The 15,000-nt window shown below is 37.4% G+C and overlaps 2 protein-coding genes across 15 annotated transcripts in view; one reads left to right on the top strand and one right to left on the bottom strand.

Moving 5' to 3' along the window:
• Nucleotides 1-3,793: 3,793 nt before the first annotated feature.
• LOC124159257 (peptidyl-prolyl cis-trans isomerase-like 1) lies at nucleotides 3,794-8,558 on the bottom strand. Its single transcript, XM_046534952.1, has 5 exons — nucleotides 8,418-8,558; nucleotides 8,138-8,271; nucleotides 7,881-7,970; nucleotides 4,991-5,098; nucleotides 3,794-4,136 (listed from the first exon to the last, which is right to left on the bottom strand). Exons 1-5 carry the CDS (start codon nucleotides 8,510-8,512, stop codon nucleotides 4,021-4,023), a joined length of 543 nt encoding a protein of 180 aa, XP_046390908.1. The 5' UTR covers nucleotides 8,513-8,558; the 3' UTR covers nucleotides 3,794-4,020.
• A 39-nt stretch (nucleotides 8,559-8,597) lies between these two features.
• LOC124159256 (JNK-interacting protein 3) overlaps nucleotides 8,598-15,000 on the top strand; it is an 83,826-nt gene continuing 77,423 nt past the window's right edge. For 10 of the 14 annotated variants that reach the window (XM_046534951.1, XM_046534945.1, XM_046534944.1 and 7 more), the window contains exons 1-3: nucleotides 8,599-9,272; nucleotides 9,348-9,468; nucleotides 13,192-13,387. In XM_046534951.1, the coding sequence (XP_046390907.1) occupies nucleotides 8,970-9,272; nucleotides 9,348-9,468; nucleotides 13,192-13,387 (620 nt within the window). In that variant the 5' untranslated portion in view covers nucleotides 8,599-8,969. Of the gene's footprint in view, nucleotides 9,273-9,347; nucleotides 9,469-13,191; nucleotides 13,388-15,000 lie in introns of all 14 variants that reach the window. The other 4 variants (XM_046534938.1, XM_046534948.1, XM_046534947.1 and 1 more) reach the window with 2 other exon arrangements.

Here is a 15,000-nt window from a genome sequence, read left to right as displayed (position 1 = left end):
TGATCCCATGTCCGGTGTACAGGAAATAGTTTTTTTCCATTGTTTGCTGATTATCATTGTCTCACAGTTACCTTTCAGTTTTGAGTCAACCATGGGATATATGAGGGGAACTGTGGTATGGGGTGAGGTGAAAATTCTGCTATGTGACCATGACTTCTAAGTTTCCTACTTCTCTGAGAACTATCCTTCCCAGGCAACACTGGATGGCTTGCTAGTATGATCTAAACCTTTGAATGGTCTCACACACTTCCGATTGTGTATACTAAAAACCAGTTGTGTAACTATGGGGGGGGGGAATGAGGGGATATTCCCCCCCCCCCCCAAAGCCTCAGAGAAATCAAACAAATATATGAAAATCTGGTCTGGATTTGATATATAATAACTGCATCTGCTAAAAGTTAAGTGCCAAAATGATGTAAAATGCATTTTCAGGCATGTTATTTTTCAAAAATTTTCCTGAAATCCCTGTTTCCTGGGGGGGTAGCCCCCACTAGCCCCCTCATCCCCCTCTTAAAGCCCCCCCAAAGCGTATTCCTAGTTACGCCACTGCTAAAAACGTTGTGTGAATGTATACACCAGCAAAAAAGGTTTGCAAGGCACCAAGAGAATTAATAGTTAAGCTTAGTTAAGTAGACCGGGACTAGCTACGGTGATAACTTTACGGGAGTCACCCGCAATGCACAAATCCAGGTTCGAATCCCAGTCAAGGCGAATGATTTTTTTTTCACGCAAGCGTAGTATCCTTAGAGTTATGCTTTTCCTTTTAGAAGTGCCAAGTGGTGTGCCTACTCGGCAGGATGTCGAACCGCAGAAGTTGTACGACGTGACGCAACAAACGGTATTGAGGAATCGATGCCTCAGATGCAAAAAGTAGCACTACGGGATTTTTGGGAATGAGAGACCCTTGATATAATTTAGAGCTTGCTCCACGAAATACAATGGGGTTTCATACTCTCCCCAAAACTCTTTCCGGCCTTGTCAAGGGTCTGTTGGGAGGATGTTAATCGCTCACTTTATTTCCTACTCTGTTACGTACTTTCATCTCTACCATGTGAAATAGCGAACTTTCCGTTCACCACCATCGAGGGTGCCATTAAGGAATTTGTCCCTGTGGTGAAAAAAAAGTAAGAAGTTCCCCTCCTTTTTCAAAACTGACTCGCTACACGTTTTAAAAAAACAAAAACCAAGAATAGCATATTTACAAGGTCACTTCAAATCAGCATGCTTCATGCATTTCCTCAAAGCTACTTGAGTTGCACACTGTTTAACTGATGTTTAACTGAACATGGATGAACTCAAATGAAATTGTCAGTTAAATTTAAAAGATTATTTTACGGTTAGTAATTATTGTCGCACCACCACCGGGAGTGGTGGCATGTGCATTCACATGAATTTGGTGAAATGTATTTTATTGTAGTATATTTTATAGGTATTATCTGAGGTTTACGTTGAGGATGCAAGTATGTGGGAGCTAGAGGAAATATTCTCGTCTGAAAGGCTTTGGTCCATATTGACAATGCGTCTCAACATGCAGTTCTTCAAGGATAACCGAGCATAGGAATCTTACTCGTGGGGAATGGGAGACATTTTTGGTCTGATATATCTATTGTTGGATTGTATGAAGTATTGTTAGATGGCCGTCCATTCCAGATTATTGGAAAAGGTAGGAAAATATCTTCGATTTTTCTTGCCTTCACAGCACTTTTTCCCGGGACTGATTTCAACTAATTTTCCGTTGCATGCATTTTGGCAGGAACCCCAGAGTAGATGATCCGATACCAAGAGACCCCTTGCATAAAATTCGACCCCTTTTGAATTTATTCACTCGAAGAATGAAAGAAATTTACTATCCGGGTAAAGAACTCTGCTTCGTGAGTCCATGTTGCTTTGGCATCATAAACACGGCATAACATTATGTATGCTTTCTTTCCTAATGGCCTCGTGCAAGATGCTATAATTTACACTGGGGCGAAGGATCCTGATGTTGGAGGCAGGGGACATGCAAAAAAAGTCGTGCGAAAATTAATCGATAGATTTCTTCTCTGTGGGCACAGTTATACAGTCGCGTAGCCATGATTTTGAAATGGGGGTTTTTGCCGGAGATTTTGGGACCATTCCGGAGGGTGCGAGGGGACATTTTAACTGTTTTTAGTGCCTCAACGGGGGTGTAACCCACTGAAACTCTAAGGACAAACAGGAGAAATAATCCTCATCACGTCCTAAGAAAGACTAAAAAGTGGCAAATCAGTATACCTCTGATGGGGTATGATGTGCAGGCGTTCCAGGGCTGTGTTTGAACCCTTTTTTCAAAGAATTTCCCAATTATTAGTTAATTTTGCTGCATAAACGCAAAAGAAAATGTCATTAAGATAAAATAACTTTCATATGTTTGCATGCAAATCTAAGTCACCAGTAAATTTAAAAATTTAGAAATGTGAAAATTAAAATTCGAAAACTTTTATTTGCCCAAAATTTACCGCATGGATAGTGGATGACATCTGAAAAATTATTTATCTTATTTTATAATTCAATTCCGCCATCATTTCAGAAATTTTTTCAAGCTTCTTAGTTGCTACGTAAAAATATGTCTGTCGTTTCTAATGTTTGTGTGACGGGTTGCATAAATATCCGGGGCATTTATCACATGGGTGCGGATGGCATCACTGTGATGCCATTAACAAATTGTTTAATAAATAGTCAAATGAATATAAAAATCCTTTTTTTGTTGAAATTGTTTTCATATTTTCGAAAAACCAAGTGAATGCAGTGAAAAAAAATTCTCCGCCAATGTGAAACAACTATGAGAAAATGTTACGCAATGAAAGGGTTAATGATTCTTAGTATACTGGTAGGTATCTGTCTAGATTAAAGATTGATTTTGCAATTCCTCTCCATAAAGTTGGCAATGTTAACGATATTTATAACTTCTGACTGATTTCCCTACTGTGTTTGTTCATAAATGTTTGAATATGTTATGCTGTACAGTCTTTCATTTAATTGGAAAGTGTAGCGTTCTGTCCTTATCTCACCATAGTTTTTACACGGGAAAAGTACAGAAACTACTACTTGAAAATGTTTTGATGAGATTCTCCCTGAATTAGATAAACAAAAGGATTTTGTCAATCTCAATGCGCTTTACCCCTTTCACTTCCATTTGTTTTCTGAATATCGTGCTCCTACCCTACTTTTATTTTTTCTGGAATGGTATGCAATGAAATTATATTTTGTAGTTTTAGTCTATGTGAATCAGTGAAATAAAAAGTGAAGGAATGAGCCCTATACCCTTAAGAACTATCGCTACTAGTATAAAATCATTTTCTTTCCAACGCATCATATTTCATGTAATATGAGTTATTAATGTTACATTATGGATGCTTTAAGATTTTTGAACTTTCAAAATATTTGTATTGTTCCCCGAAAATTTTGAAAATATGATGACAACTTACACTCATCATTGCATGATTTGGCATCTGAAGTTCATGATGAGCTAGACTCGTCATTACAGCGCAAGGGGTTAAGTACTGATTTTGATGACACCATTTTGATGTGAGGAGGTGTCTGAATGTAGTAAAATCATCTTTGGCACTTATGGAAATGGCCTAAGTTGATGTTTTGTGCACTGTTTCTATCACAAGCTGCTAAAGCTGCACTAGCTATAGTATTTAAAGTAAGTGAAGGAAGAAAATTCATCAAATAACATCTAATGTTGCCTGAGAAATTCCTTAAAAAAGCACTAGAATGATGGCTATGAAAACTTAGAGAAGGTACACTTTTAAGAACAAGATTAATGAAATTTTGATTTTAAAATATGTATTAAACAGCACTGACATTATCTTTGATGGATAGTCAGCATTTTTACAAACTTTGATAACATGCTGCTCCACAAGGAAATAATAATCCTTTTGAGTCTTGGAAGCAGTTTTTTTTCTGCAATACAACACTTGTAAAAAAAAAATAATCACCATAGCACAGTATGTCATAAGAAGTTAATAAAAATTCACTGTAATTTCATACACTTTCTCAGTATGGTTTGGGAATAGCTTGAACAATTTGGACATCATCAACTGGTCTGTCCCCAGTATCCGTCTCAACTAATCCAATTCTTTTGATGGTGTTCATGCCAGAATGCACCCTACCTGCAAATGAGAGAAGAGAGACACTTAGTTAAAAATGTTCAAAACAATCAGTTGCATTGATAGTGGAATAACTAAGCAGCCTCTGATTTAAAAGAAATTGTGAATACATCGGGAAATAAAAATGAGGAAGAGATAAATGAGAGGTTAATGAATTAGAGGTATTTAAATGCAAAAGTAGGCATATGTTTGCACTTAAAGTCAACAATTATTCTCTCAATGAAATAACAATACCAAATTAACCACCACAGTAGCCAGCTTACTATCACACATTTTTTTTAGTAGTAACAATATGGCAAAGTAGTACCCTAAAAAGGGATTGAAACCCAATTACAGATAATGACTGAAGATAAGCTATATTTTAATGCAAGGCTGCAGAAGTGATTCTAAGCTTATTCCACCTGAAATTTTCAGGAGGTAGTCTTGAGTGAACCCCTTCTAAATGATTATAATTTAAGAAATTGATTGCTTCTGGTGTAACATGATGGATATATTGGATATTCATGATGGAATAAGCCAAACTTATAATTTCCACAGGTTTTTCCCGCTATTAGCCTTACTTTGATGACTACTGAAACAGGTACCAACACTTCAGCATTCAGCCAATCATAGTGTAACTGAAAACTCAGAATAGTTTATTCATTCTATATAAAATAGATGCTATGAGGCATGACTTCAGTATGTTTCATTGCTTCATGTTGAATCAAAAAACCTGGCAGATTTCACATAAATATTTTATTATTGACCCATTTCATCGCTGAGCAACATAGCCAGGTCCTAAAAAGGTAAGCCTATGCACCCTTTGTTTCTAGAAACATAGAAAATAACTGAAAATATACAGAGAATAATTCACTTACCGAATATAGTGTGCTTCCCATCCAACCACTGTGTTGGTGCCAAAGTGATAAAAAACTGAGATCCATTGGTATTTGGTCCTGAGTTAGCCATGGACAATATACCAGCACCTAAGAAATAAAAAACACAATAGAGTTGGCTAATATGTACATATAGTCAGCACGGAATGAATCCTTGAACCAAGGAACACGAGAGTAAATGATACCCCATGAAGTTATTCAGAGGTGGTCTTGGTAAGAAAAACCAATTAAATATAAATTAAATTTGAGCTGGCTTCATCACCAGCAAATCAAGGTCAAAATCCAAGAGATAAATTTTTCTTAAGAATTCAATGGTTTGAAAGTGCGATCAACAATTAATAATTCACTGAAATCATTCCCACACAGAGGCCTTTTATTTGCAAAACATATCAGGGTGCTTCCCTTACTCAAAATATCCCATTAAGGCAATTACAGGTTATAAAGCTTCGGTTATAAAAAAATCTTTTTAGAGTTCCATGTGGATAATAAATTTTCCTATGCATATAGATCCATGTAGTTATAATTCTTTGAGGGAAATTAAGAAAATAATTAAAATTTGTCAGAAAGTACTCGGAAGCACTGAAATCATGGAGCAGTGTCACAGCTGACATTCATGTAAAAAGTAACTGCCACCTAATGGCCACTTATGGACCTCTTACCCCTACTTCCAAATCCCAAGTCAGCCTCCCCTATCATCTCAAATAATCACTACTAGCCCATTCCTGCCAAATATAATGCTCAATAGGCCAACTTACACCCCACAAACCCAATTGCTTTGTTCTTTTAGCCGTGCTAGCAGCCACCCTACCATGACTTCTCACCATTATCCATCACTGATGACCAATATGTCGACGGCTTACCCACTATTTTTTTTATCTGCTAGCACCAAATCTTTTAACATTACAGATTAAGTTTGACAGAAATGGATTCAGGTGATACCAAGTTAAACAGAGTGGGCACATTAAAAAGCTTAAATTTCCCACAATACATATATTGATAACGTAACTGCTTTTCACACTTTCATATTATTCTCTAGGGAACACTGACATCTGATAAATTATTGGCTCATTTATACGAATCCAAGTACAAGAGTTTTCCTAATCTTAGTATACCAGCATACTTCAGAAAATGACACTGAAGTGCCCAAACCTGACAAGTTTACCATGAACTAAGTCAAACAATACGTCTTTCATTATTTAAAAGTATTCAAAGGATGGAAGGGAAAGATATCTTATGGCAAAAGTATCTTCCCCATCAAGTCCTTCTTTCATAAATTTGAAAAGAGGAAGTGTGGAAGTTGCCACTCACTTCAAATGAATTGGTGATGTGGAGGTTCTACACCAGATTACCTAATTCAGTTGTATTGGGCAACGTTTCGGAAAACTAATTGTCTTCTATTTTCAAGGCATGTTACAATGTTTGTTAATCATTCAGTAATATACCTTGAAATCTGAAGACAAGTTGTTTTCCAAAATGTCAGCCAATATCACTGAATTAACCTGGTGTAGAATCCAAGAAGAATTCCTCAAAATTATTCACCAGGAAAAATTAAGATCATTTATAATTTGTGAACTCATTAGGGATCAGGTACATTTACTCGATCAGGTGTAACTTTTCTTTGAGGGAAGGAATCACTCACAAGACCTAAAACAACAAATCACACAAGCTGAAGTACAAAACTAAGTAGGGTTAATAGAAGGGGTGACCAACTTGCCATGAGGTCATGATGATCAACTTATCTGCGATATAATGTCGGCAAAAACCCTGGCAAAATCTACATATAATAACTACAAAATCAAGCATTTATCTATTTAAATCCCTCCCAATTAAAGGCCACAGTGTGAGGCCCCAGGTTTGATTGAGAGATGTCCAATTTTAAGATCTCATTTTGAAAGAGTTCCATGAATTTTTTCAATAGGATGGGCTTCTCCCAAAATAAAGGATTTTTCTGATCTGCTATATGCATTCTCCATGGAGTTACTACTCCTGCAACCCTTCCCTAGCCCACCACCCATTTTCCTCCTGCTGGATGGTATAAGGAATTCCTGCGCAGTGAAAAGGTTCGTGGTTGTTGCTGCTGTGATATACAGCTGCAATCATGCACTATGAACCCAGTATTTTTTGAAGAGGGGTTTCAGACTCATCTCTGCGAACTAATTGTCAGGGGCGGCACTTGCAGACCCATTACTGAATGCCTGGAGTGGCAGCCATGAACCCAAGTCCATGCTACTCCAATGGTTTTCGACCACACAGCCTCAGGTAATCTCAGAAATGAGTCTACCTGGTGTCAACCAATTAAGTAAGCCATATATGACAACTGCTTCACCCCCTTACATTTTTTACACAAACAAGTTTACTCAAAGATACAAGATGGGGAGGCACTGTGTCAGGTATAAAACATTAGGCCATTGCAAATTTCATGCAATCAGATGTTAGATCAAAGTTAAAGATTTTGTATTCACTGAGGACATTTGAAGAAAACGTTGTTGTTCCAAATGATTATATGTGGAGTTAACTCCTAATAGCACCAAGAAGAAACTTAATCATCAAACACCCTGATTATTGAGAATCTAAAAAAATGAAAAATTTCTCTGGAATCAAAAGTGCAATACATGGCTTTGATAGATAGCAACAAATAAAAAGAATGACTGTACTGATATAACTAATGGAGTTATCTAAATATGCAATTAACTTAGATCAATTGAGGACCTCAGTAATAATTGTATACACAGCAGTATCAAAGCCCTTTTAAATGAACTAAAAATACAGTATGAGATGGTATCAGTAAAAAGTATGCTTAGATCCATAATCTGCCGGTGTCTTACATCAAAATTCATATTTGTAGAGAGCATATCTCTAAGCTAAAGACTACCTGTGTGTTTCAATTCATCGTGTATTTCATCCACAAAGTTTCTTCCGTATATTGAATCACCCCCACGCCCTGTTGCTGTGGGGTCTCCGCCTGAAATAAGAAAGGACATACATCAATTTCACCCGTAGTCTATTCTTTTTCTAAAAATACAGTCCGGAGTTTATACTTCTGAGTGCAAATTATGAGTCTTGATATCTAATATTTAAAAAATTGAGCATATAAAGCAGTAACAGAGATGCTAAAATATCAGCCCTTACCTTGTATCATAAAATCTCTTATGATTCTGTGGAATTTTGTCCCATTATAATAGCCTCTTCTGGCCAATTCAGCGAAGTTCTTACATGTCAATGGAGCATGATTCCAATACAATTCCAGCACAAAATCACCCATTCTAAAAAATAACATTCATTCTTGATCAAACAAGAGAAATAGCAGGGAGGCCTTCCACGCTATGCCGGCAGTTCATGACTGCAATTGAAGTCATGACACGGAATAGCCGCTGTTGAGATAATTGATAGACGCGCTGTTGGTACTCACGTTGTTTGTACATGGACGAGAGGTGGCCTGAAATAATCTGGGGGATAAGATTCCATCATACCCATATGACCCATTGGCCCCATGTTGACCGCCATTGTTTGTGTTTGACACCCCAAGCTGACAATTGAATGCAAGTATAGCGAGTGTAGTTGACTCTTTCCACGTCGTTACGTAAATAGCGCTACTACTGCGGATTTCTACTTCGTGCTGCGCTATTGGATGTTAAAGGGAAAAGATGTTTACTGATTCGTGAAGTTCATCGCTTTCGGATTATATTATTGATTTGGTAACCTCAGGGCGTTGAATTTAGATAATTAACTTTTCTTATTTCGTTCAATTTTTATGGATCGAATATATAACGCAGTTATTTTACGTTGGCGTTGCAGTAGGCGGATCAGCAATGGCGATAGGTGATGTGTCTGAAGTGCTGTGGCTCAAATGATAAAGCAATTCTCTAGTCCTGGTTTTACAGATCATAATTTATAGATTTAGTGCTTCATTGGGCTAGATGGGCCGTGAATTTCATTTTTAAAGTGTTGTGTAATAGTGATCATGATGGAGTTGGAACAAGAAACTGTGTATGGTACTCATGAGGACTCTCATATTGTTATGTCAGAAAATGTACAATCTCTGGCTGGCAGTATTTATCAAGAGTTTGAGAAAATGATAAGCAAATACGATGAAGATGTAGTGAAAGAATTAATGCCCCTAGTTGTCAATGTTTTAGAATGTTTAGATCTTTCATACACGGAAAACCAGGAGCATGAAGTGGAGTTAGAGCTCCTTAGGGAAGATAATGAACAGTTAGTGACACAATATGAAAGGGAAAAACAACTAAGGAAAGCTTCGGAACAGGTATTGTATGAGCTTCTTGTAAAAAACACGGAGAGAGTATGTTGGCATTGGTTAACCTACATTCTCTTTTGATAGAAACTTTTGGAAATAGAGGATGTCGCCGAGGATGATAGAAAGAATCTTCATAGCAAAATTGAAAGTCTCGAATCCATTGTGAGGATGTTGGAACTAAAGGGCAAGAATTCCTCAGATCACGGTATGTAATCATCTTTCTAGACCTTGAACTAATAGCCCATTGTTCTTCGTATTCCATTTACCTTTCACAATATATTTTTCCTGCCATGCAATTAAAGGGGCAACGTACTTGTTACATAATTTAAGCGATTCTCTTGTATGCACGCATGTGATTATGTAATTTTATTTACTTGAAAGGGTCAATGACGTTTTACTGAAAGAGTAGTAAGCCATGGGCTTGTGGCCATGACTCATGAAGTAAACATTCAAGTGTAACATAAGAAGCAATGGCATATTGAAGGATGTGTACAACTCTATCGAAATTTTTAGTATTTATTATTTCATGGAAGCTCTGGATAGTGAGAGCAGCTGTTTTATTATGGATGGCTATAGCTTTGTACAAAAGAATGTGAGGTGTCTTTAATTGATAGATTAATTCCTCTGACAAAACACATTGCATCAATTGGTGGAAATAGTATTCCACATGAGCTTAAGAACTGCCTAACTTTAAGTGTATTAATTATTTAGACACTTTCGATATTTATTCTTTCCATTCTAAGTGGGGATGATTAATATGCCAATTAGGTTGCCCAGGTAGACATATGTAGTGAACAGGCTTGTTTTTCATCTCGATTAATTCCGTAAATTAATTTCATCTTCTCTGATGGAATGACGTTTTAGGAGCTCTTGAAATATTATGCTAGGCAGAAGCATGCTTACCTAATTTTTGTAGTTCTATTGAAGGGGTTTGTTCTTCCCATGATGGATTTCAACCCTTTTGTTCCTTATGATGGCAAGGTTTTGTCATGGGTTGCTAATTTCTAAAAGCTCATGACAAGTGTGTGTCAATATAGTTAGTTTGCATTTTTATGATTGGATTTCAGTAAGGTTTAAGGTTTTCTTTTATTTTAAATTTTATCAGCTATTAGGAATTACTAAATTATATAGTATTTCTCAAGTATTAAGGAAGTCAAATATCTAACCTTGCACATCAAGTTTTGCATTAAAAAGCCTCTCTTAGTATTTGTTGCTTGCAACTCCGAGCATATTTTATTTTCTTTCAATTTCCCAACTCTCTACCCACCGTAATCCCCTCCTTAAATTAGCTTGAGGAAGTTTTTTTTACAAGAATATATGTATCAAATAATGTGACTCTACAAATTTGGTTACTTATTTGGAAAGTAATGAAAAATTTATCACGATAGTGGACTGCTGGCAAAAGGAGATTTTTGTAGCAAGTGTGCAGCATTGGTTGCTTATGCAGTAAAATATGCAGAATGGGAAGGGGTGCATAGTATGGTATGTAGGGGCTTGTGAACAGTCAGAAACCTGGTTGTTTCCCAACCATTTCCGTCTATTGCCCATGCCTGCGTTCACACCTGTCTACGGACTAAGACAATAGCCCACGAGTGACCATGCAGGTCATTCAGATTCCAGGAGGATGATGTGGCCTTTCACACCCACACTGTGTGGGGAGGCAAAGGTTATCCTCACAAAAGAGCTGCAGCTCAAGGAAAAAGGTAGCCAGAGTCTGGCCTCAATGAAGTTCACACAATCATCCTTGAGGGCCCTCTTATCTGGCTTAAAGGAAAGGAAGGGCCTTGGGACTCCCTCATTTCTACTCAGCTAGTGTGTGACCTTACTTCTAGTTCAGATACAGGCCTCGAATTTGCAAGTATAGTATAAACTCCAGTGGTAGTAAAAATTATTTCTCTCCACTCTCTTCCCACTTATACGATGATTTGAAGATTGCAATGAATGATTTTTTATTGCCATTTCAGTTTATATCTCATATTGGGCATTAATATGCCTTAGAGCTTTCCATATTCCCCCCATTTTATAAGGCCGGTAATTATAAAGAATCGTATTTAAATAAATAAAAGATCGTAGCACTTTTCCTCAAGAATTTTTAATGCGTACAACGCGTTTCAGCTCACTGAGCCATCATCTGGTACAAGACACTTCAGAACCCTTCCCCAAAACAAATGGTGAAATTCTTTCCTCACCCACGCCTTAAGTGACCCCAACATCCACTGGGTGTTTCCCGTCCGCCCACCCTCTCTACAAGTTGCGTTTGACCATTTTCTTTTGCTGGCAATTTCCTCCCTTGTACGCCCGCTAACTTTCACTCCTTCTCAGCTAACCCAAAGGGACTCCTCACCCCCGCCTCTTTTCCTGCGTCGCTACTTACTCCTCTCACTTTCAAAAGACACGCGGCCTCTTTTTACCCTAAACTCCCCCTTTTTTTCACTCTTCTCAACACCCCCTCCTCCCGTTTTGCTATGGTTCTTCCCCACGTGTCGTCATTTTACTGTTATGACTAAAACCCTCCCTCCAACGTGGGTTCTCCACATCCCGTAGTTGTATCTTTTCCCACTGTCTCTACTCTGTATGCCAGTTCCCATCCCCCATCCTCAAAGATGTCAAATCCTCTCCTACCCCTCTCCTTTCTCAAGGGTATAAAAGGGATTTTCACATGTTCTGAAGTGTCTTGTACCAGATGATGGCTCAGTGAGCCGAAACACGTTGTATGCATTAAAAACTCTTGTGGAAAAGTGCTACGATCTTTTATTTATTTAAATATGTCTAACTTCCACCAATTGAAGCCTGAATCGGTTGAACTTTGAAGAATCGTCTAACTTTCATCAATTTTTATGACTTACAGCTTCTTTGTATCTCATACTCATCTTAAGAGGTTTATAATAATAATATATTTATTGGTCCCGATACTTTACAAGAGTAAAATGTAGGAAAAGTCATACATTTAAAAAAAAGAAGGCATAATACAACAATAACATTATACAGTACACTCCCGATTATCCAGGCTAATGATGGGGAGAGATGGCATGAATAATCGGATTAACCAAACTTCAATTTAATGTCTTTTAATGTTTATAATGTACGTAAAACAAGCAATATATTATTATTTATGCGGTTATTCTGTTATTTTAGAGTGCTTCCCGGAGTCTTTGAGAGGCGTCTTTGCCAGTTCGCGATCTTTTTAGCGGCAATAACATGGTTGTACTCTTATTACAAATGCTTCATGTATGACCTGGTTTCGAAAGCCACACATTCGTGGCTGTGTGATCATGGATATGGAAAAGTGGTACAAAAAACGTCGGAAACTTCATTGTCAGGCACCACGCCACCTAGTCGTGTCTCGCTCAAGTTGCCTGGGTTGCAACTGCTGAGGGATGTGTATCCGTGATGATGGAGCACGGTTGCGCACTGCGAGGCTTGGAAAACAGGAACACGGTGCTCCCGTGAATACAGCTAGCGTGCGATCGCTTACGATATACAAAGGGGATTCTAACGGAAATAATAAGCCCTATGTATCCTAGAATTAAAATGCAGTAATTCCGATGATTTTGTGTCCGATTTAATTTTTTTATAAAGATCGCGGAAGATATTGAGCGAGAGTGAAATTCATGCACGGATATACCGCAGCCGAATAACCTGGAGTCTGCTGTATAAGAATTCAAAAAAGTAAAAAGCAGGGAAAGAGGTTAAGACAAAATATTCTTTTAGAAAGTCTTGAACATTGTAGTAGGCTTTCTTTAGCAGAAAGTCTTTAAGTCGTCTTTTAATTGATTCTCTGGAAGTAGTATGTTTAATGGCAGAGGGCAGATGATTAAAAACTTTGATGGCAACCTTATCTATAAGTTGAAATGAATTAAATTTTGAAATTTGTACCAATGATTAACGTTTCTGATAGAAATATGTTGCTTTATTTTTGTTTCTTTAGTTTCAAGATTGGAGGAAAGAGAATCGGAAATGAAAAAAGAATATGGAAAACTGCATGACAGGTACACTGAGTTGTTCAAAACTCATATGGATTACATGGAGAGAACCAAGATAATGATGGGCCCAGAGAGAGTGGATTCACTTGTCGGAACAGCTCGCCCTAGAATACCAGGGATGAGTTTGAGTCAGTTAAATAGGTATGTAATTTTCTAGACTCTTTCTGTCATTTGCATGAACAGTATTTCTGTGTGAGTTGTTTGATTCGCAATTTGATCAAAAAGTAAATTTTTATTGGTGCAGAAATGATTAATTCTTGATTTGTTCCTATTATTACCTCAATGTTACTTTAAAGTGCATGTGTTCAAAGTGTGTTTGCTTTGTTGAATTATTGTATATTCTGGCTTAAAAGACGACTGGGCAGTGTAAGAATATTTTTCCTGCTAATATGTAGATTTGGGTCTAACTTGTCGTGCACAACTACCTATCTTCAATGCACAAAATCAAAAGTAAAAATATAAGATTTTATTTCACTGTGTCAAGTTTAATTCCATTGCTACTTTCATATGGGTGCCGAGTATGGTGGAGGTGCAGTTACAGTTAGTCCTCGTTTAACGTTGTTGATTCGTTCCTGAAAAACTCGACGTTAAGCGAAACAACGTTAAACGATGCAGTGTTTCCCATAAGAAACAATGTAAAAAATTTAAATTGGTTCCTAGCAATCCATTTCTTCGTAAAGAATCCAGAATTTCCCGGGCGAGAATCCAAGGAGGCCAATTATCGGAGCCGTAACTTTAAGCAGACTTCGTGACCAATCGGGAGACACCTGAATCAGGCCAAAATGAAAAAAATCTGAATCTGACACTCGGAAGCACGAGGATGAAGGGCGAGTTAATTTTCGTGATGATATGAATTCTTTAACACGGCGGAAATCGCGAGAAATATTCATTACCGATTATTCACTTCAGCATGATTACGATTCATTCGAAACGAATTTCCATAACGAAAAGGTTGGGAAGTAGGCATTATTAAATGAAATATAAAAACTAAAAAGAAAGTAGTTTAATGGCGAAACATCGATATTTTCAGTAACGGAAGAAATTTTAATTGTAATAATTCGACCTGCAAACTTAAAACTTGACCGATCTCTCCAGCAGTTGCACCTTCTTCAATTCTTTTAATAATACCTAGTTTTTGTTCTAATATCGCCGTTTTTTCGTCACGTCTGAAGAACCACCAGGGCATCAGAAAAATATACGGATAATGGGTAAATTAAGCGATAATTATTCGCTTAGATGCATATTTAACATACGCTACCCACGCCAACCTTTTCTGTCGAACGAAAATTACCAATCGCATTAATATAGTAATATTTACTATACATCAGATGCGCTTGCGTCCTATTCGCCATTCATTTTTTTTTCGTCGCGCATAATTTGAACAACGTTATCGCGAAGCAATAACGACGTTAAATGATCAAGGGTTTCAATTTTTGGACAACGTTATCGTGAAACAACGTTAAACGGGACGACGTTAAACGAGGACACACTGTACGGCTGTTATTGAGCTCCTCCACTCTATGCTGTGATGATAGATTCTATGGTCTGACTCAGTTTAGTAACGGGCACTTTTAGACTAGACCTATTAGTCTATCACATAAGATGACCTTTGACTTTTGAAAAGGGCTCTCCCTCCCTGGCCTATGAGGTCATTTTATACTCTTAAAAGTATGGTATATTAGGATGTTTCGTCGCTATTTATGTTGATGTGGTGGAGGATGGGCTTGTCCACCATAATTTTAAATCTCAATATT

Source organism: Ischnura elegans, chromosome 5, assembly GCF_921293095.1.
Source record: "Ischnura elegans chromosome 5, ioIscEleg1.1, whole genome shotgun sequence".
NCBI classification, from domain to species: domain Eukaryota; kingdom Metazoa; phylum Arthropoda; class Insecta; order Odonata; family Coenagrionidae; genus Ischnura; species Ischnura elegans.
Note: the sequence above shows the minus strand (reverse complement) of the source record. Positions and strands in the feature narration are given on the sequence as shown.

Excerpts from the sequence above, each read along its gene's own strand:
- LOC124159257 (XM_046534952.1), bottom strand. The coding sequence starts at position 8,512 with ATGGCGGTCAACATGGGGCCAATGGGTCATATGGGTATGATGGAATCT. Across the intron at positions 7,971-8,137 it reads AAGAGATTTTATGATACAAG|GCGGAGACCCCACAGCAACA; the intron begins GTAAGGGCTGAT and ends TTCTTATTTCAG. Across the intron at positions 4,137-4,990 it reads TGGGAAGCACACTATATTCG|GTAGGGTGCATTCTGGCATG; the intron begins GTAAGTGAATTA and ends TCTCATTTGCAG.